The sequence below is a fragment of the Microcaecilia unicolor genome, chromosome 4 (genome assembly GCF_901765095.1).
Source record: "Microcaecilia unicolor chromosome 4, aMicUni1.1, whole genome shotgun sequence".
NCBI lineage: Eukaryota > Metazoa > Chordata > Amphibia > Gymnophiona > Siphonopidae > Microcaecilia > Microcaecilia unicolor.
In genome coordinates, this window is record NC_044034.1 from 277,671,059 (window position 1) to 277,690,755 (window position 19,697).

The 19,697-nt window shown below is 46.7% G+C and overlaps 1 protein-coding gene and 1 long non-coding RNA gene across 5 annotated transcripts in view; one reads left to right on the forward strand and one right to left on the reverse strand.

Annotated features, from left to right (window-relative positions):
• PIGA (phosphatidylinositol glycan anchor biosynthesis class A) overlaps nt 1-15,414 on the reverse strand; it is a 29,289-nt gene extending 13,875 nt beyond the window's left edge. The window contains exons 1-3 of one of the 3 annotated variants that reach the window (XM_030201601.1): nt 15,381-15,414; nt 5,536-6,301; nt 1,673-1,805 (exon numbers count right to left, since the gene is read on the reverse strand). In XM_030201601.1, coding sequence (XP_030057461.1) covers nt 1,673-1,805; nt 5,536-6,247 — 845 coding nt within the window. In that variant the 5' untranslated portion in view covers nt 6,248-6,301; nt 15,381-15,414. Of the gene's footprint in view, nt 1-1,672; nt 1,806-5,535; nt 6,302-12,583; nt 12,615-14,531; nt 14,840-15,380 lie in introns of those variants that run through there. The other 2 variants (XM_030201603.1, XM_030201602.1) reach the window with 2 other exon arrangements.
• Nucleotides 15,415-15,505: 91 nt separating this feature from the next.
• LOC115468063 overlaps nt 15,506-19,697 on the forward strand; it is a 52,557-nt gene continuing 48,365 nt past the window's right edge. Inside the window, exon 1 of one of the 2 annotated variants that reach the window (XR_003941814.1) lies at nt 15,506-15,543. This is a non-coding gene — a long non-coding RNA (uncharacterized LOC115468063). Of the gene's footprint in view, nt 15,544-15,759; nt 15,845-19,697 lie in introns of those variants that run through there. The other variant, XR_003941813.1, reaches the window with a different exon arrangement.

Consider the following 19,697-nt stretch of genomic DNA (forward strand, 5'->3'; position numbering starts at 1 on the left):
GTTAACCTCTCACAACCATATATTGGGTCCCCACTTGATCCCCAACACAATTCTCCACGTCAATTCTCTATTCGCTCTAGTGCAGTCATCCCAACTCATTCAAAACCTGACACCGTGCCCTAGAGGAAATTTTATTCAAGTATGCCCCCCAAACCCTAATGAACCGCTGCCTTCGTTTTGCCGTGTGGCGGGCTTCGCGGGACTCCCATAGCATAAGCTCATGCAACCTACTAAGTATTTTAAAACAAAAATGAAACACACATATTACAATCAAAATATAAAAAAGGTCTTCACCTCTCTGAAAGGTGTACATATCCCTAATTTAATTCCAGAGATCAGCTGCTGCCACTGAAAATACTCTAACAGTGCTCAGCAAACTTCCTGTGCCCCAACCCCAATACTGCAGCTGCAGAAATCTAGTTACCCCAGACACCTACTTTTCATCCGAGCTGCTCCTCTCAGCCTTTCTACAGTGTCGCAACCGACAATGCTGTCATCCCCACCTTCTGTAGAGCACACACAGGCCTAATTATTGCACTGGCTTGATGGGAACTGCAGGCTGATGAGGATTTCTTCCCCCCTCCGGCTCACCCAGTTCACAATCTCAAATGGGGGATTTTTAACTTCATTTGGGATTGTAACCCTGTGTTTGGGAAGCCCTGCCCTTCCAAATTCACAGAGGGTGCAACCAGAGACCTATTAAGACATCCTCTTATAGGTCAAAAGGACTCAAGGCCGTTAACAGTGAGGACAGTGGTGACATATACTGAACTATGTCAACATCATCATTACAGCTATGGCTTACAGTAATATGTACACTGTATTAAGAGGGAAGTGCGAGGTAGGGGTCAATTACTGATCCTTATTTATGGCGTAAAGATTGTAATGAGGTAGGACAGTGCCACAGAGATTTAATTTTGGCATCCTTTTTACAGTTCAAAAGAGCAAGCTGCTATTCTTTAAGTTTGAGGAGCCTTTTTTTTTTTTGGACCTTGTTAACAGTTTCTTTATAACCCTGTTGTCTGGAGTCACATACATTTTCACACAGGACTCTGGGATGAAAATATTCAGAGATACATCAAGAGAAAGCTTTTTTGAAATGTAATAAAAAGACCCGATTTCTCACACACTATTACAGTTTGTTACTATGTAACAGAGGATATATTAGTTACACTATTTTTTGTTGTGTGCTAATAGAAAGCTCGTTAGCTCACTAGAAGCCCCTTAGCACCTCTTTTACCAAGCAGCAGTAAAAAGTGGCCTTTGCCATTTTCAGCACAGTCAGAAAATGGCCAATTTTCCATTTTCTCAAATATGGCCATGCACTAATTCTGCCATTAGCACATGGCCATTAACAGCAATTAACGCGTGAGCACTTACAGAAACCTATTTTGTAGCCAGTAAGAGTTCACCCACTAACCCTGCGCTAAACAGGCACAGAAATGCCCACTCTTCATCCCCGACATGCCCTCTCTACAGAAAAAATACAAAACCTTAATTGCAGCTTGCGTATGCAGATCTCAAACAGCGCCTGCCGTCTGAATGTGTCCCACAGTAACTCATTTTAAGCTGTGGTAAACGTATGTCTGCACTTACTGCAGCTTAGTAAAAGGAGCTCTTAGTTATCAAAGAGCAAACAGAGTCAGCCCATTTACAGTACAGACTGGATTACCTGTCATGTAGCTGGTATCGCTCTCGCACCTCTTCCAGAACAAGTCGCTTTGGCCCTTCACCTCCGACTAAAAAGTGCAAATGCGGATACTTTTGACATAGCTCTGGAATTATGCCACCCAGTAAGTCTATCCCTGAATAAAACAAATACAAAATCCTTTAGTCATTCTGGTTTTAGACAAGCTCATCTTTAACATATACCTTCTTATTCATTGTTCAGTCAGAGGTGCCATTTGCGATACATAGAATTTGCAACTATAGCAGAAGATATTAAAAAGAAAAAGGAGAAATTAGGTCTTACCTGATCATTTTCTTTCCATTAGTCCTTCCCACTATTCCAGAACCCATGGGATAGATAGTTGTGTCCATCAACCAGCAGGTGGAGATAGAGAAATAAGTGAGTTGAGACATCTCTCTTGGCATCCAGTCCAGTGCTTCAGTATTTAATAACATAAGAACATAAGTGTGGGACAGACCGAAGGTCCATCAAGCCCAGTATCCTGTTTTCAACAGTGGCCAATCTAGGTCACAAGTACCTGGCAAGATCCCAGAACAGTAAAACAGATTTTATGCTGCTTATCTCTCAAATAAGCAGTGGAGTTTCCCAAGTCCATCTAAATAATAATGGACTTAAAGACGTTTCTTTTAGGAAATTAGCCAACCTTTTTAAAACCCTGCTAAGCTAACGGTTTTTACCACATTCTCTGGCAACGAATTCCAGAGTTTAATTACATGTTGAGTGAAGAAATATTTTCTCCGGTTTGTTTAAAATTTACTACTTAGCAGTTTCATTGTGTGCCCCCTAGTCCTAGTATTTTTTGAAAGAGTAAACAAGCGATTCACATCACTCGTTCCACTCAGTATTTTATAGACCTCTATCATATCTCCCCTTAGTCATTTCTTCTCCAAGCTGAAGAGCCTTAGCTGCTTTAGCCTTTCCTCATAGGGAAGTCATCCCATTCTCTATCATTTTCGTCGCCCTTCCACTACTATTACTACTTATCACTTCTATAGCGCTACAAGGCGTACGCAGCACTGTACACCATACATGAAAAGACAGTCCCTGCTCAAAGAGCTCACAATCTAAATAGGACAGACAAACAGACAGAATACCTTTTCTTTCCTAATTCTGCTATATTGTTTTTGAGATGTGCTGACCAGAATTGCACACAATATTCAAGGTACGGTTGCACCATGGAGCAATACAAAGGCATTGTAACATTCTTGTTTTCCATTCCTTTCCTAATAATTCCTAACATTCTATTTGCTTTCTTAGCCACCACTGCACAATGAGCAGAGAATTTCAACGTATCATCAAACATATAAAAGGCAAGTGACCGTACTCACTTGCAAATGCGCAGTAGAGACTTCCCTCTCTGTCCCGCCCCCGCGTCAAGACGTGATGACGAGGGGAGGGGGGCGGGACAGAGAGGGAAACTGCGCGGAAGTGGAGGGAGGGAACCGCTGACGTCGCTACCGCCCCCCCCCCCAAGGTAGCCGCTACCGCCCCCCCCCCCCCCTGGAGTCGCCACCACCCCCCCTTCACCCGGCCCGGGCCCTCTCTTCGTTATTCAACTTACAGCAGCGCCAAAACAGCAGCAAGCAGCTCAGCTTCAGCTCCCGTCGGCCTTCCTTCCCTGCCTGTGCCCCGCCCTCGCCGACGTGACGTCACACGAGGGCGAGGCACAGGCAGTGAAGGAAGGCCAACGGGAGCTGCTGCTTGCTGCTGTTTTGGCGCTGCTGTAAGTTGAATAACGAAGAGAGGGCCCGGGCCGGGTGAAGGGGGGCGGGGGCGACTCCAGGGTGGGGGGGCGGTAGCGGCTACCTTGGGGGGGGGGACATGGGAGGTCTCAGAAGAAGGGGGGCCTTGGAGCTGGGAGGGCTGACTGAAGGGGGCCTTCCAGCTGGCTGGGAAGAAGGCACGGGGGGGGGGGCCTTGGAACTGGGAGGGAGGGCGGGCGGGCGGGCAGGGGGCCCCTTACAGTTGTGAGGGAATGGGGCCCCTTACAGTTGTGAGGGAGAGCAGGGGGCCTTGGAACTGGGAGGGAGGGAAGGGGGCCTTGGGAGCTGGGGGGGAGAGCCTGGGGCCTTGGAACTGGGAGGGAGGGAGGGAGGGAGGGCGGGCAGGGGGCCTTGCAGCTGGGAAGGGGGGGAGGACTGGAGCCTTGGAGCTGGGATGGAGGGACAGAGGTGTCCTTGGAGCTGGCAGGGAAGGAGGATGGCAGGGGGCCTTGCAGCTGCAACGGGAGGGGGTCCTTGGGAAAAAAAACATTCCAATACGCGCCCGTTTTAACGGGCTTAACGGCTAGTAACAATATAAACTCCAGAAAAAACAAAGATCCCAATGCAGCTGAATGCTTTGTTGAGCCCTGAGGCTGTAAAATGGCAGCTGTGCTCTGCGTGTGATCAGACAGAAGCTGTTCCTCACAGCCAACTGGCCACAACAAAATGGTACCCATTCCCACGCTCTCCTGCATCAAATTGCACATCAGCATTGCTGGAGAGCCCGAAGACAAAGGCATATTCAGATGCTGTGCGTTTCCTCTGCATCCCGTGGGATTTCCGGCTTGCACACACTGCAATGCCCCGATGCTGGCTGGTGAGACCCACAGTGGAAACACCGCTTAACTGAATCCATGGGGGTCACCATTCACCCCGACTGTCATAAGCAAAGTGCAACATGTCCCAAGCAGTGAGTCAGGATCCCTCCCCTGCACCAAGTAGAACCTGCAGCCCTCCAAGTGGTTCTGGGTCAAACCTTAGTTGGACTTACCGCTGCCAGCTGCTCCCCCCCCCAAGCTCACAGTCTTCTGACCACAGATGAGAAAGGTTCAGGACTGATATTCTGTCGCACGCTCTCCAACAAACTTCTTTTCTTCTTTTTTTTTTTTTTTTTAAGGTTGTTGCACAGGAAAAGGAGAGCTCCATACGAAAAAGGGGAGAGGTGAAGGGAGGGAAGAAACAAATTTGTGGGGCATGAGAGGCAGGGATCTGAAGACCTCCTAATATGACTCTGCAGACTCAAGCCACCCACAAAGCTCAAATGAAGACCACTAACAAATCACTCAGAACCAGTGACTGAAAAGTGTCCATCCACTCACTTGCTGGAGAGAGAAACTACTGAGGAGTTGGACTGGATGCCAAGAGAGCGATGTCTCAGCTCAGTTCTCTATCCCCATCTGCCAGTTGAAGGACAACTATACCACAGGTTCTGGAACAGTGGGAAGCTACCTAATGGAAACATATTTTTGTTATAATGTCATCACTGAATTCAAAATCCCTTTCCCACTGCTGACAACGATAAAAGCCATTTGAAAACCTATTATCCATTTGTTTCCAGCATTGTGAACAGATATAGTCTAACAAAAGGGGCAACAGTGTAAGTGACCACCCTTTAATATTTAGGATTAATCCCCCTGATATTCAAAACTATTTAACTAGCCAGGAATGACTCCTGGCCTGTTAAGTAGCATTAAAGCACCTAACTGCAGATATTCAACGGGAGATAACCAGCTGGTCACTAACCGACTATATCACGCGATATAGCCGGTTAGACATTGACATTCAGCGCCAAACCGGCTAAATTTAACAGTCAAAATAGGCCACTTAAATAGCAGGTCTATCTTTGACCTCTAAAATGTTAATTGGTTAGTGCTGAATATTAGCATAGCAAGTTAACTTTAACGGCCAATACCAGTCACCGGATATGGCCCGGCACTGAATATACGGGTTTAACGGCAGCAGCGGCAGACAGCAAACGCACTGCCTGTCGCTGGCTGAATATCAGGCCCAATAAATTTAACAATAAAGGAAACATACAAATAAATTCCTACTGAATATTTGTTTTCATTTGGACTTTATTACCTTTTCTATAAACGAGCCTGCTGACAACAACAATGGTGATCGTACTGCCATTCCTTCTGTCTTGGTCGGGCATGAATTCAGCAGGATCCACGGCATTGGGGATGACAGATACTATCTCAGGATCCAGTGCTGCTCTGAGAACAGTATTCTCTTTACTCGTATAAGAAACACAGATTATATGATTGGTATCACACAGGGACACAGTGAGAAGCTTGTTAGTTAGCACCGAACTGACATCAGCAAATCCAAAAAGGGAATGGTCTGTAAAAACAGTGTGGATCCCCATCGTCTTGGCATGGAAGAGGGAATCATGGGCCATGGCAGAAAAGGAGCTGTGGGAATGGACCATGTTAATTCTCTCACGTACAAATATGTATCTGAGCAAAGGCAGACTGTGGAAGAGGGTTGTTGCTGTGGACTGGTTATACATCACCTTCAAAGGCAAATAGTAAATTTTGAGGCCATTAGTCAGGTAGCGGACACCCTTTCTGTTTCCATATGCATGGGTGACAATTATCACTTTATGTCCTCTTTCGATTAGGCATTGTGATAGTTGATAAATGTGACTCTCCACTCCTCCCATATTTGGATAAAAAAAATCTGAAACCATGCATATGCGATGAGCTCTCAGCAATGACCACTTTCCACAGTTGACCCTATAAGAGTTGTTAGGCTCCGGCAACGTCTCTTTTGCTTCTATTCCACATGCCATAGCTAAGTTAAGCTTTAATGATTCAGTTCTTCTGTTGGGAAGCAGACATGTTATCTAAGGAGAAAAGCAAATTTACAAAATGTACTGCTGATTACAAAATAGAGACAAGCTTAAGTCTGTCAATTTTACAATTTCTATTAAGTGACTGAATAAATAAAAGCTAACAATGACACTGCATGCAACATTCAAGGCAAATTAATTAATACTGTAAACAGCTGATGTAACATCTTTGATTTGGAATTGACAAATCTCACCTATGGTGCCTCAAAATACTTACTTTAGAACAATGGGACTACATTATTTAAATGCTAACAGTAGTAACCAAATACATCTCCATCCCATCTCCCCCTTGAACAAAAAGGCATTCAATAAGATTCATTCCAGTGCTGAAAAGATTACTCCAAAACCTGTAGCTAAAGAGCCCTTCTACTAAAAAGTGTTGCGTTTTAGGCTTAATGTGCCATATAACACAGCATTTTAATGTGCTACAAGTCCAAGCACATACTGCATTAATTTTTTTAAATTATTGCAGATCATGTGTTAACCAGATTAATGCACAGTACCTCCTCCCTGTTAACACAGAAACACTTAGAGGGGCATAATCGAACGCCGATCTCCATGGGCGTCTATCTCCGAGAACAGGTAAGTGAAGGGGCGGGACAGACCGTATTTTCGAAAAAAAATGGGCGTCCATCTTTTTTTTCGATAATACGGTTTGTGCCGGGCAAATGCATCGGATTTGTGCGGATTTGAGCTGGGCGGTTTCGTTTTTCAGCGATAATGGAAACCGAAGGCGCCCAGCTTAAAAATGAACAAATCCAAGGCATTTGGTCATGGGAGGGGCCAGGATTCGTAGTGCACTGGTCCCCCTCACATGCCAGGACACCAACCAAGCACCCTAGGGGGCACTTGTAACAATTAAAAAAAAAAAAAAGTAAAATACCTCCCAAGTCCATAGCTGCCTTCCCTTGGGTGCTGAGCCCCCCAAATCCCCCCCAAAACCCACTGACCACAACTCTACACTATTACCATAGCACTTATGGCTGAAGGGGGGAACCTAGATGTGGGTACAGTGGGTTTTGGGGGCGGTTTGGAGCGCTCCCATTTACCACCACAAGTGTAACAGGTAGGGGGGGATGGGCCTGGGTCCACCTGGCTGACGTCCACTGCACCCACTAACAACTGCTCCAGGGACCTGCATACGGCTGTGATGGAGATGGGTATGGCATCTGAGGGTGGTATACAGGCTGGAAATAAAAGTTGTTAAAGTTGGGGGGTTTTTTGGTGGGAAGAGGTTAGTGACCACTGGGGGAGTCAGGGGTGGTCATCCCCGATTCCCTCCGGTGGTCATCTGGTCATTTAGGGCACTTTTTTGGGACTTGCTCGTGAAAAAAAAGGGTCCAAAAAAAGTGACCCAAATTCGCACTAAAAACGCCTTTTTTTCGATTATCAGCCAAGGGCGCCCATCTCTCCTCGGCCAATAAACACGCCCCAGTCCCGCCTTCACCTCGCCTCCGACACGCCCTGTCAACTTTGCCCGTTTCCGCGACAGATTGCAGTTGAAGACACCCAAAATCTGCTTTCGATTATACCGATTTGGGCGCCCACGGGAGAAAGATGCCCATCTCCCGATTTGGGTCGAAATATGAGTGTCTTTCTCTTTTGAAAATAAGCTGGTTAGTACCTCTTATTTAGGAGGCAGTAACTGGTCTCGCATTATCTCTGCATTAGCCAGATAGAGCATGGTAAGTGTAATGAGCTACCTAATGTATCCATACCCACTGGGGTAGCCTGCATGGAGTAGCCATTGTTATAATTCCAACATCAATAACTATGGGATTGCCTTGGTAAGACTTGAGAGGGGACCTGGGTTCTAAATTAAGTATGGATTGTGTAAGAATCCAAGAACATGGTGACAAAGCCTGAAACAGCCTCCTAGGAAAAGGGGTGGCAGGCAGCATTGTAAACTGACTATAAAGATTTTCTTGGACAGATAAAGAAGGCAATGGTAGGAACAAGGTTCAAAGGTACAGAAAAAGCATGGTGAGAACTGGTGTTGATTTAGTATCACTTATCTGCTAAGTCACAAGAGACTGGTGAAGTGTTTAAATCACAAAAAAAAACAAAAAGGATATAATTTTTCTTATGGAAGTATATAGTGGATGTGCTTCAGCAATTTAGTACTCTGCTGAATTTGGCACATCATAAACTTAAGTTTACAATGCATTTTCATGTTGCAGAAATATATATTTTTGGATGTTCAGATACACAAATCATATATGGGATTTCGAACCACCATTATCCGAGCTGTCATTTGAAGACTTTAATTTTCACAATTTTTAAGATATCACTGTATTTGTTAAAATGGTATTGATTTCAAAGTACAGGCAAAAGAATAAAAGGACCATATAGATGCAAGAGATTATCCTTACCATACTATACACACAGTGCTTTATTGCTACAGCCTGCTATCTCTCGTACCCAAAGTGATACACAGTAACCTGTTTTCTCTCTTACTGGTCAGGATTCACAGTTTTTGGCAAAAATGTTTTGGAAATACTTACATGGGTTAACAGTACACCCAATTTTTGAAAAGCTTATATAGAAGGGGAAAGAACTTGAAAAAAATCATTATGCCCTTCACAGTTGCCATCAAAAGAAGACTATTCTAACATGGTTTCTATCCAATGATGGGAGTATCTTAGATTGCAACTGGCCATAAACAGTCTATATTTGATATTTTGTTTATGGCTTTGTAAACCTTGTCTGTTTATTTATTGTTAGCCACATTGAATTTGAGTATGTCTGGGATAATATGGGGCACAGATGTCACAAACAATAAATAATACTAGTAATGAAGGCCTGTTTCAGGGACAAATGAAACGGGCGCTAACAAGGTCCTCCGCTCCCCCCCCCCCCCCGACATAGGCCCCGCCCATCCCCGGTATGTGCACGTTGGCCCCCCCCTACTACCCTCCCCTCCTATTACCGGAGTCCCAGCCGTAGAAGTGAAGGGCAAGGTAGTTCGGAGATTCTGGTGCCTTAATCCATTGTGTTCGCTATGAGCTGTGTGCCCTGATTGGCTGGTCCCGCCCTTGAGGGCGGGAGCAGCCAATCAGGGCACAGAGCTCATAGCGAACAGAACGGAAGGCAGCAGAATCTCCGAAGTACGTTGCCCTTCAGTTCTGCGGCTGGGACTCCAGTAAGAGGAGGGGAGGGTAGTACAGGGGGGTTGGCGATTTTGGAGGGGGGGCCGACGTGCACGTACTGGGGATGGGCGGAGCGTATGTCGGGGAGCAGAGGGGCATTGGGCGGGTGGAGGCATGGGAGTGGTTTGGCGTTTTTGGAGGGGGGTGATGTGCACGGGCATGTGTGAGAGAGGGGGGGTGGATTTTGGGGAGGGGGGGGCGACGCGTGCCTCGTTTAAACACAGATGAAGCAATGGGCTTGAGTAGCTTAGTGTAGTTGTGTTCATTATGACCCGCCCCTGACGTCATAACGTTTTGACGTGAGGGCGGGGCAGAGTTAGATGGTTTGTAAAAGTGGTTACAGAGCTTCGAACTTACGAACTCTGAAGCCACAAAGTTTAGAATGTTCAGGTTGCTTTTTATGTGCAGACTAGTAAAAAAGGCCCGTTTCTGGCTGAAATGAAAAGGGCGCTAGCAAGGTTTTGCGTGGCGTGTGTATGTTTGTCTTTCTTCTATGTTTGTGCAGCGCTGCGTATGCCTTGTAGCGCTATAGAAATGCTAAATAGTAGTAGTAGTAGTATGTTTGAGAGAGTGTCTGTGAGAGTGACTGTGTGAGAGTGAGAATGTGCAAGTATGTGTGTGTGTGACAGAGAGTGGGTGTGAGTGTGTCTGTGAGAGAGCATGTGTGTATGTGAGAATGAGTGTGTGCGAGTGCATATGTGAGACAGTGAGTGTCCTTCCCTGTCCCCCCTGTCAAGTGTCAGGACTGGGGGGACTGTGGACAGTCATGAAGGCAGCCCCTACCAAAATAATGAAAGCAAGACCATTTGTATAATAATCACTGCATTCCAGAGAACAAAATGGAGCAAGTTCCCACATGCTATCTTTTGCTTTCTGTATTCAGTAGCTGACAGGCTTGCTAGATTTACCTAAGTGGCTGCAGCTGCAATACAGTGAAAAGAAAGCAAGGAAACCTATGAGACGTAGATACGGCCGTCCCCTTGGCCTCTGACGCTCCTCCCTTCTTCTATTTGACTTCCCTCTGATAGGTCCGTCATTCGGTGTGACGCTCCTCCCTTTTCCTGTTTCAGTTCCCTTTGATAGGTCAGAGCGGTGCAGCTGTGACACTCCTCCCTTCTCTGATAGGTCAGGGCGGAGCAGAGATGTAGTGTGCTTAAAAATGGTTACAGAGCTTCGAACATACAAACTGTTGAAGCCTCAGAGTGTGCTTTAGAACGTTGAGGGTGCTTTTTATGTGCAGATGAGGCGTGGCCTACGGCCCAGATGGGCGTGGCTGAGACTGAGGGTGATTAGTCCGAATAGCCTAGCCTACCAGGAGGACAGGAGTTCAGGACAGATGGAGTGAGCTTCAGAACGTCTGTGGGGGGATTTTATTTATATAGATGGGGCGTGGCTGAGGGCGGGTCTATCAGTGAGGGTGAGTGGTCCACATAGCCTAGCCTACACAGAGTACAGGAGTTCAGTACTTCACTGCCACGGAGTGAGCTTCAGAACGTTTGAGGGGGGATTTTATTTATATAGATAATTATTCTTGTTGGATATTTTCCACGAGGAAGTCTCTGTACTTGTGTTATTACATTGCAAATCACTGAATTTGAGAATCTTATAAGATTTATAAACTGAAACATTAATTGTTCATTGGATTATGTAGTTTATTGCTTAAGGTGTCCCTGCAATAAACTATATGTTGGGCAAACCCCCAGAACTTTAAGAATTCAAATAAACAGTGGTACATTAAAATGCAGCCGATATTCCTCTAAGTGCACACTGTGTTGAAATAAAAAGAGGTTCTACACATTAAGATTTTTTCTTTTGGATCATAGGAGAGATCAAAAATATTGATTACTGGAACACGAACAAAAATTGATTCATTTTAAAATCAGCAGAACTACATGGTTTAAATAGCAAAATAGAATGGGTACATTTCTTTTGAACATCACGGCAGATTACTTGATTCCCCATTGGTTTTTAAACTTGAGAAAGATGCTCACTAGGTCTTCTAACTCAACATTGATACTGACTGGTGACTTTAAAACTGAAGACATTTTTAAACAATAGCTGCCATGTTTATTAAAGGTAATTTAAATACCTATGATTGATATCCTCATTTGGCTAGAAGTTTTTTTGTTTGTTTTTTAAAATTTAATAATACCAGAAAAGAAGATGTGAGTCACCAGTGTAACACAAAACCATCATGAATGACCCTTTGTATAAAATTCCATTCAAAGTAATACATAAAAATATGAGTACATGAAAGAGGAGACACCGACATCTTTTTCCTCCTTTATATATTCATACTTGTTTTTCTTAAACAAAAGGTTGACTCAACTATGCCAGAACAAACTTGATCCGAAACCCGGTCAAGTCTTCACCATGAATACACATGCATACATACAGGGCCGGTCTTAGCAAGTGCGGGGCCCTATGCAGACCAATTTGGTGGGGCCCCATCATAGCCCTGCCCCATCCTAGTCCCGCCCCCACTCCAGCTCCACCCCACTGATAATATTATTCAATTTTTAGAAAATTTTTTATTTATGAAATTTCAAATAAAGACAAATGAAGCTAAACTTGTACAGAAAAACTGATTGAAATAATAAGCACAATGCTATCATGACCCCGCCCCCCCCCGAAATTATTCAGTTCAAGTCCACTACAATTAGTTCCAATTCTCATAACCCCGAGGAGGGGGGGGGGGTCAGAGGTGCGGACACACAATCTCTCCACTGCAAAACACTATACACAAACTTGTGCAAAAACACACTCATAACCTTACCAAACCATAACAGCACTAATTCCATGGACAGGACGAGAACAACCTTATGCGTGGAAAGGCAGAACTGTAATTACACCAGGCTCTAAAACACCAATACACTACCTCGTGAAAACAAAACAAAACAAAAAGGGCTGCAAATGCTACACGCTAGCAGGATACTGCACCTTGATCACACATAACACAACAGATATGAAGGCAAAATACGGAACTGAAAAGTTACCTCAAGAAATCAGACTCAGCATGCAGCAATACTAGAAAAATTGAAACTTACATGCAAAATATCACAGATGCACATTTCCAAAAGCTGACATATTCCAATTAATAAATTCTGAATAAAATACTTTTTTCTACCTTTGTTGTCTGATCATTTGTTTTTTCTATTCGCTTTGGTCCCAGTGTCTTCTGTTTTATGTAGTGTCTTTCCATTTGATATTTTTTCTCTCACCATGTCCACCATCTTCCTGTGTCCTGTCTACCATCTGTAGCCCTGTCCCTATCCTTTCTCCAGTTTCAGCATCTGCCTTCAAAGTGTTCCGATCCAGCCCTTAAATTCAGCAATTTCCCCTCCATGCATATCCAGCATTTCTCCTCACTCCCCTCCTTCCATGTACATCTACTTTCCTTCCCTCCCCTACATCCATGTCCAGCATTTCTCCTATATCCCTTCCCCTCCATCCATGTGCATCTCCTTCCTTTGTCTTTCCTTCCCTCCATTCCTGCCCAACATTTCTCCTCTCTCCCCTGCCCTCCATGTCCAGCAATTTCTCCTCTCTCCCTGGGCCCTGCCCTCCCATCCATGCTCCTCTGTCCCCTGCCCTCTCCATTGATCCCTATCCAGCAATTCCCCTCTCTCCCTGAGCTCTGCCCTCCCATCCATGCTCCTCTCTGTCCTCTGCCCCCTCCATTCATCCCTATCCAGCAATTCCCCTCTCTCCATGAGCCGTGCCCTCCCCTCCCATCCATGCTCCTCTCTGGCCCCTGCCCTCTCCATTCATCATCCTTATCCAGCAATTCCCCTCTCTCCCTGAGCCCTGCCCTCCCATCCATGCTCCTCTCTGTCCCCTGCCCCCTCCATTCATCCCTATCCAGCAATTCCCCTCTCTCCATGAACCCTGCCCTCCCATCCATGCTCCTCTCTGGCCCCTGCCCCCTCCATTCATCCCTATCCAGCAATTCCCCTCTCTCCATGAGCCCTGCCCTCCCCTCCATGCTCCTCTCTGGCCCCTGCCCCCTCCATTCATCATCCCTATCCAGCAATTCCCCTCTCTCCCTGAGCCCTGCCATCCATGCCCAGGTCCTCTCTCCCTTGCCCTCCCACTCCCAAGTTCAACTGCCTGCCTGCCCGCCCTGGCGCCCTTTTCTTCTCCCCCCAACCAAGGATTTTTCTTTTAAATTTACCCTCCGTCGCCGGCATCCCACAGCAGCGTGCTTCACTGAAAGCGTTCCTCCCCTACCGAGTCCCCCCGACGTCTCTAGCAGAACGCAGAAGCTCTTCCTGATTCGTTCATTCTCAGTGTCCCGCCCTCGAGGGCGGGACACTGAGAATGAACGAATCAGGAAGAGCTGCGTTCTGCTAGAGACGTCGGGGGGACTCGGGAGGTGAGGAGCGCTTTCAGTGACGCACGCAGGACGCTGCTGTGGGATTCCGGCAATGGAGGGTAAATTTAAAAGAAAAATCCTTGGTTGGGGGGAAGAAGAGGGCGCCAGGGCGGACAGTGGCGGTAAGCATGGCACGACGGCGCCCTCCAGCCATGCTTACCGTCCGTGTCGAAGTCGGACCGGCCCTGGGAAGAGGCTGACTGAGGCACGCCGTGCGGGGCCCCCCTAAGCGCGGGGCCCTATGCGGCCGCCTCGGCCTAAGACCGGCCCTGCATACATACAGCGGAAGAAATGCATACAAATAAATCTCGTGTATATTCTTGGCGATCCTAAAAACCCAACTAAGTCATAGCCCTTGTGCATTGAAGTTTACCTACCCTAGAAATTAAAATAAATATGCCAAAAATAACCACATGTATTTGGGGTCTCTCCTCCCCGTGGTCCTTGTTGACCATAGGCGCCAACTTTTCAAAACCATTGGGGGTGTTAACCCAAGGGAAATTATCCCACTTTGGACACTATCAAAGAGTTTCTCAATATTTGGGGGTGTTCAAGCACCAACAGAGCTGACTCCTATGGTCCTTGCCATCTCTCCCTCTCTCTTTCGCTCTCCTCGGCCTAGCATGTCTACCCCGCTCCACCCTGTCTGCGATCCGGCCCCTCCCCCTCAAACACTCCCACCCTCCTGTCAAAATCATACCTGAGGAGACCACAAACAATCCCGCCCTTTTCTTCTCCGGTGCCCGACCCCTTCAGACGGCCACTCCAAATGCCTCCACCATCTCCTCCTCCCGTCAATAATTCTGCGCAGCCGCACTTACTCTCTACCCGGACTGGCGCAGCAACACGTGACACAATGTTGGAGCAAGAGAAAGAACAGGAAACGGCATGACATCACAAGCTTGAAGCCGGTTCCCCCCCCCCCTGCAGTCGCTATATTGTTACACTCAAAACAAAATAAGGAGGCTAAAATGCACGTTGTCGCTGTTCATTGTTATTTTATCTCAGTTACTAGGCGTTAAGCCCGTTAAAACGGGCGCGTATTGGAATGTTTTTTTTCCCAAGGCCCCCCTCCCGTTGCAGCTGCAAGGCCCCCTGCCATCCTCCTTCCCTGCCAGCTCCAAGGACCCCTCTGTCCCTCCATCCCAGCTCCAAGGCTCCAGTCCTCCCCCCTTCCCAGCTGCAAGGCCCCCTGCCCGCCCTCCCTCCCTCCCTCCCAGTTCCAAGGCCCTCCCCCCCAGCTCCCAAGGCTCCCTTCCCTCCCTCCCAGTTCCAAGGCCCCCTGCTCTCCCTCACAACTGTAAGGGGCCCCATTCCCTCACAACTGTAAGGGACCCCCCTGCCTGCCTGCCCTCCCAGTTCCAAGGCCCCCCCCTCCCGTGCCTTCTTCCCAGCCAGCTGGAAGGCCCCCTTCAGTCCAGACCTCCCAGCTCCAAGGCCCCCCCTCCTCCTTCTGAGACCTCCCATGTCCCCCCCCCCCCCAAGGTAGCCGCCCCCGCCCCCCCTTCACCCGGCCCGGGCCGGGCCCTCTCTTCGTTATTCAACTTACAGCAGCGCCAAAACAGCAGCAAGCAGCAGCTCCCGTTGGCCTTCCTTCACTGCCTGTGCCTCGCCCTCGTGTGACGTCACGCCGGCGAGGGCGGGGCACAGGCAGGAAAGGAAGGCCGACGGGAGCTGAAGCTGAGCTGCTTGCTGCTGTTTTCGGCGCTGCTGTAAGTTGAATAACGAAGAGAGGGCCCGGGCCGGGTGAAGGGGGGGTGGTGGCGACTCCGGGGGTTGGGGGCGGTAGCGGCTACCTTGGGGGGGGGGGGGGGGGGGGGAGCGGTAGCGACGTCAGCGGTTCCCTCCCTCCACTTCCGCGCAGTTTCCCTCTCTGTCCCGCCCCCCTCCCCTCGTCATCACGTCTTGACGCGGTGGCGGGACAGAGAGGGATGTTTAGAAACATGCCGTCTTTTGCAGCATACCGATATACACAGTGGAACTCAATGGAATAACCTTTCACCGGTTAACGTGGTAATTTTTCCTAAGTTTTAATCATTGTGTCAGTGTGTTATTTGGAGGGGCCGGTTGGTTATAGGGACATCCTGGCTCCCTAGCAGGTGGTGCTGAGATTTTTCCACCTTGTAAGGGGCCACCAAAACAGACATCGTGTTTTGAGAATCAGGTGCTGAACATTCAGAGTTTTTAGTTTTAAGTACAAAGTTTAAAAAAAACTTTAGGGTCCCTTTTACTAAGCTGCGGTAGAAGATAGTGCAGGCATGCGCTGCCAAAATTAGCGCATAAAATCAGGGGTATAGCTGGACCTCGTGGTGGGAGGGGGACGGGGCCTGAGGTAGGGGGGTATATTTTGGTTTGCTGCCCCTGCCACCTCACCGACCCCAATCCCTGCCAGCTGAAACCTGCATCAAGCACAAGGCTTCAGCTAGCAGGGGTTGGGGACCCATGCCAGAAAAACCAGGGGCCCAGAAGAAATTTTGGGGGCCCAGGCCCCCATGGCCCCACATAGCTACGCCGCTGGCGCATATGGAAATAGCACATTGAGGGACAGATTCACCATATCTAGGTTTGATTCCATATATGGCTTGCGCTACTGATACTGCCTTGTTAGGTACCATGTGTGTCAGCACATGCCAATGACCTCGATTCCTGCATGCTAATTTGTCCTAAGACTTGGATGTCTTTCAACCATAATGGAACAAAACAAAAATGTCCAAGACTAAAACTTAGACATTTTGAGCTAGACCTGTTTTTATAAAAAAAAATAGCTGTAGTGGGAATTGAACCCACTTCCCCAGGATTAAGGTCTGCTGCACTAACCACTAGGCTACTCCTCTACACAAGAGGTGCCCCAAGTGACCAGATGACCACTGGAGGAACTTGGGGATCACCTCCCCTTACTCCCCCAAATCACAAAACATTTTCCAAACAGCACTTTCAAAAGTAAAAGAGAGACTTTTTTTGTAGAAAATGACCTTTCCTTTTCTAATTTTGGATGTTTTCAGACTTGGATGTCCTATCCAAAAATGCCCCTTGTCCGTTTGACTTGCCCAAAGTCACAAGGAGCAGCAGTGGGAATTGAACCCATGTTGCCAGGATCAATGCCCGCTGCACTAACCATTAAGCCAGTGCTCTGGTTTGGGTGGCTTGCATTTGGACATCTTTTGTTCAAAAATGGACGAAAACAAAGAACACAAAAGATAGACATCCATCTTTTTCGAAAATTACCTTCTTTCCTGTTCGGAATTTGGACATGTTTGTAAAACGTCCAAATTCTGATTTAGACGTTTCTTTCAAAAATGCCCCTCTATATCTCCTACACGTATGCTCAGGCTGGGCTGACCCTTCATGGCCACGTCACTGCTCACAATATAAGAGTCAAGGTGGCTTCAGTAGCCTATTTCCGCTCTGCCTCCATTGAAGAAATTTGCAAAGTGGCAATGTGGTCTTCTATCCACACCTTCACTGCTCATTTACTGTCTTGAGCACCATTCTATGAGGGATAGCCGGTTTGGACAATCAGTCCTGCAGAATCTTTTTATTACTTAAAAGTCAACTCCTCCCTCTGGTCCCTTTTTCCGCCAGGCTCACTTTCTACTTTGTTACCAGGTTCATTATTATAATGTGAGCATAGCAGCTAGTGGATCCCACATGTGAGAATATTATGCCAACTTGTCCTCAGAGAAAGCAAAGTTACTTACCTGTAACAAGTCTTCTCCAAGGACAGCAGGCATATATTCTTTCATCCCTCCCACCTCCCCTTGGAGTTGTCTTCTTACCTTTAGTATTATACTGCTGGTTCTGGGCTCAAGCATCTGGCAAGAAGGCATGCATGCATGTGTGCTGAGGGCACTGCCTCAAAGTTTTAAAGTGATAGTGCATTATGGTAGTGTCCATGCCAGGTTTATTTATTTATTTATAGCATTTATACCCCGCTCTTTCCCGCTCGATAGCAGGTTCAGTGCGGCTTACAAGGATGATGTCACCCACATGTGGCAATATATGCCTGTTGTCCTTGGAGAACACTTGCTACAGGTAAGTAACATTGCTATATTGGGTGGTGTATCTGTACCAGAAAAACACTGGGATCATGACTTGTGGAGAATGAAGGCGCTGTGATCAGATGGGATATTCCCATTCCCATTGATTTAAGCTCAAAGCAAATAAAATTAGCATTGTATTAAAGGAGAAAACACAAAAACTGTATTATTAATAATTAATAGATGTGTTGGTACCAAGTCGCTATTGTGTACCATGTAAAGGAGAAAGAAATGCACTAACAAAAGCAATCGGAAATTGTCGTAGTTGTACTGGATGCCTCCAACCTGATTAAAAATTTACAAGTTCACCTTGAGATGTTTGTACATATTTTTATTTTATTTATTTTTGTATTTTGCTCACACCTTTTTCAGCAGTAGCTCAAGGTGAGTTACATTCAGGTACATTGGGTATTTCTCTCCCTGGAGGGGCTCACAATCTAATTTCTCACCGTATAAACCAGTGGCTTAGCTACAGGTGGGCCTGGGTGGGCACAGGCCCACCCAATCTTTGCTAGCCCACCCAGATGCAGCATCACACTGCTCTCTTCCCTTTTCTCCTCTGCGACATCCCAGCATCTGCACTCCGGTCTCTGAACCCCTTCCCTTCCTGGTGTTGGTTCAGGTGTCCTAGGTGCCTGCAGCAATTCAGTCTTGCTGCTTGTGTCAGCCCCACAGGCTTCCATCTGCCACTTTCCACCAGACAGGAAACAGGCAATGACGTCAGCGAGGGTGGGACATGGCAAATGGAAGCCTGCGGGGGCGGCACAAGCAGCGAGAATGAATCGCTGCAGGCGCCGAGGACGCTTTTACCGACATAGGGGAGAGACGGAGTTCAGAGATAGAAGCGCAGATGCTGGGACGCCACATAGGAGAGGGAGAGGAGGTGGGGTAGGTGAAAAAAATTCTTATATTCTTAAAAAATATCTCCAGGAAAATATTTGTGGTGTGTGGTTGGGGGGAGGGGCCACGTGCGTGTGGAAGGGCCCTTCCAGTTTACCTCTGGGCCCATCCAAAATACAGAGTCTGGCTATGCCTCTGGTATAAACTCTAGAATGAAGTTCTCTTTGGCACAATGCATGTGTTGTTACTCCGGTATGCAACAATTTGTTTTTATATATACGACTCTCTTTGCAGTACAGAGGAAGATGGTATTTTGACAAAACTTTGAAGGAGTGAAACAAGTCAATTTGTAAAACTTTTGCATTGATGTCAAGGCAACCACTAATGATACCAATAATTTTATATAGGCAATGAGATCTGGGGAGCGGGAGGAGTTAAATTTATTTTTTTTTACTTCAGATTAGAATGTTATTTTTCTTGGGTGAGCAACAGCACTAGAATAAAGGTTTAATTAAACATTACGCTGTACTACACACAGTATGAAGTTCTTGATAATATCTGGATACTTTGAGAAATATTTTTCTTAAACTGTTCAAGATGGGAGCTGTAAGTTGGATTGCATTCCAGTTCGACTCCCACTGATTGCAAAGGGAAAAGTTCACTAAAGAGTTGTAGTAGCTTCTTACACTTTGCTTAGTGTATATCTTCACTGCAAACATAGGTCTGAAGACCAAAGCAAGCTGAATATGGGTTCATGCAATTCTTCCACCCCATCTGCACATCAGTAGGTGCATATCTGCATATCTATGTTGCCTCTGCTCTGACAAGGAAGGGGTGCAGTTTGGAGCGGTTTTGAAACATTCCATCCTTTTGGAAAAATAAAATGTAATAAAGAATAATAATACATAAAACCACTAGATGTCACTATTAACCAATTTCAAAGGATGGATTTTACAGTTAACCATATAGCACCACTGTACCACAGCTAC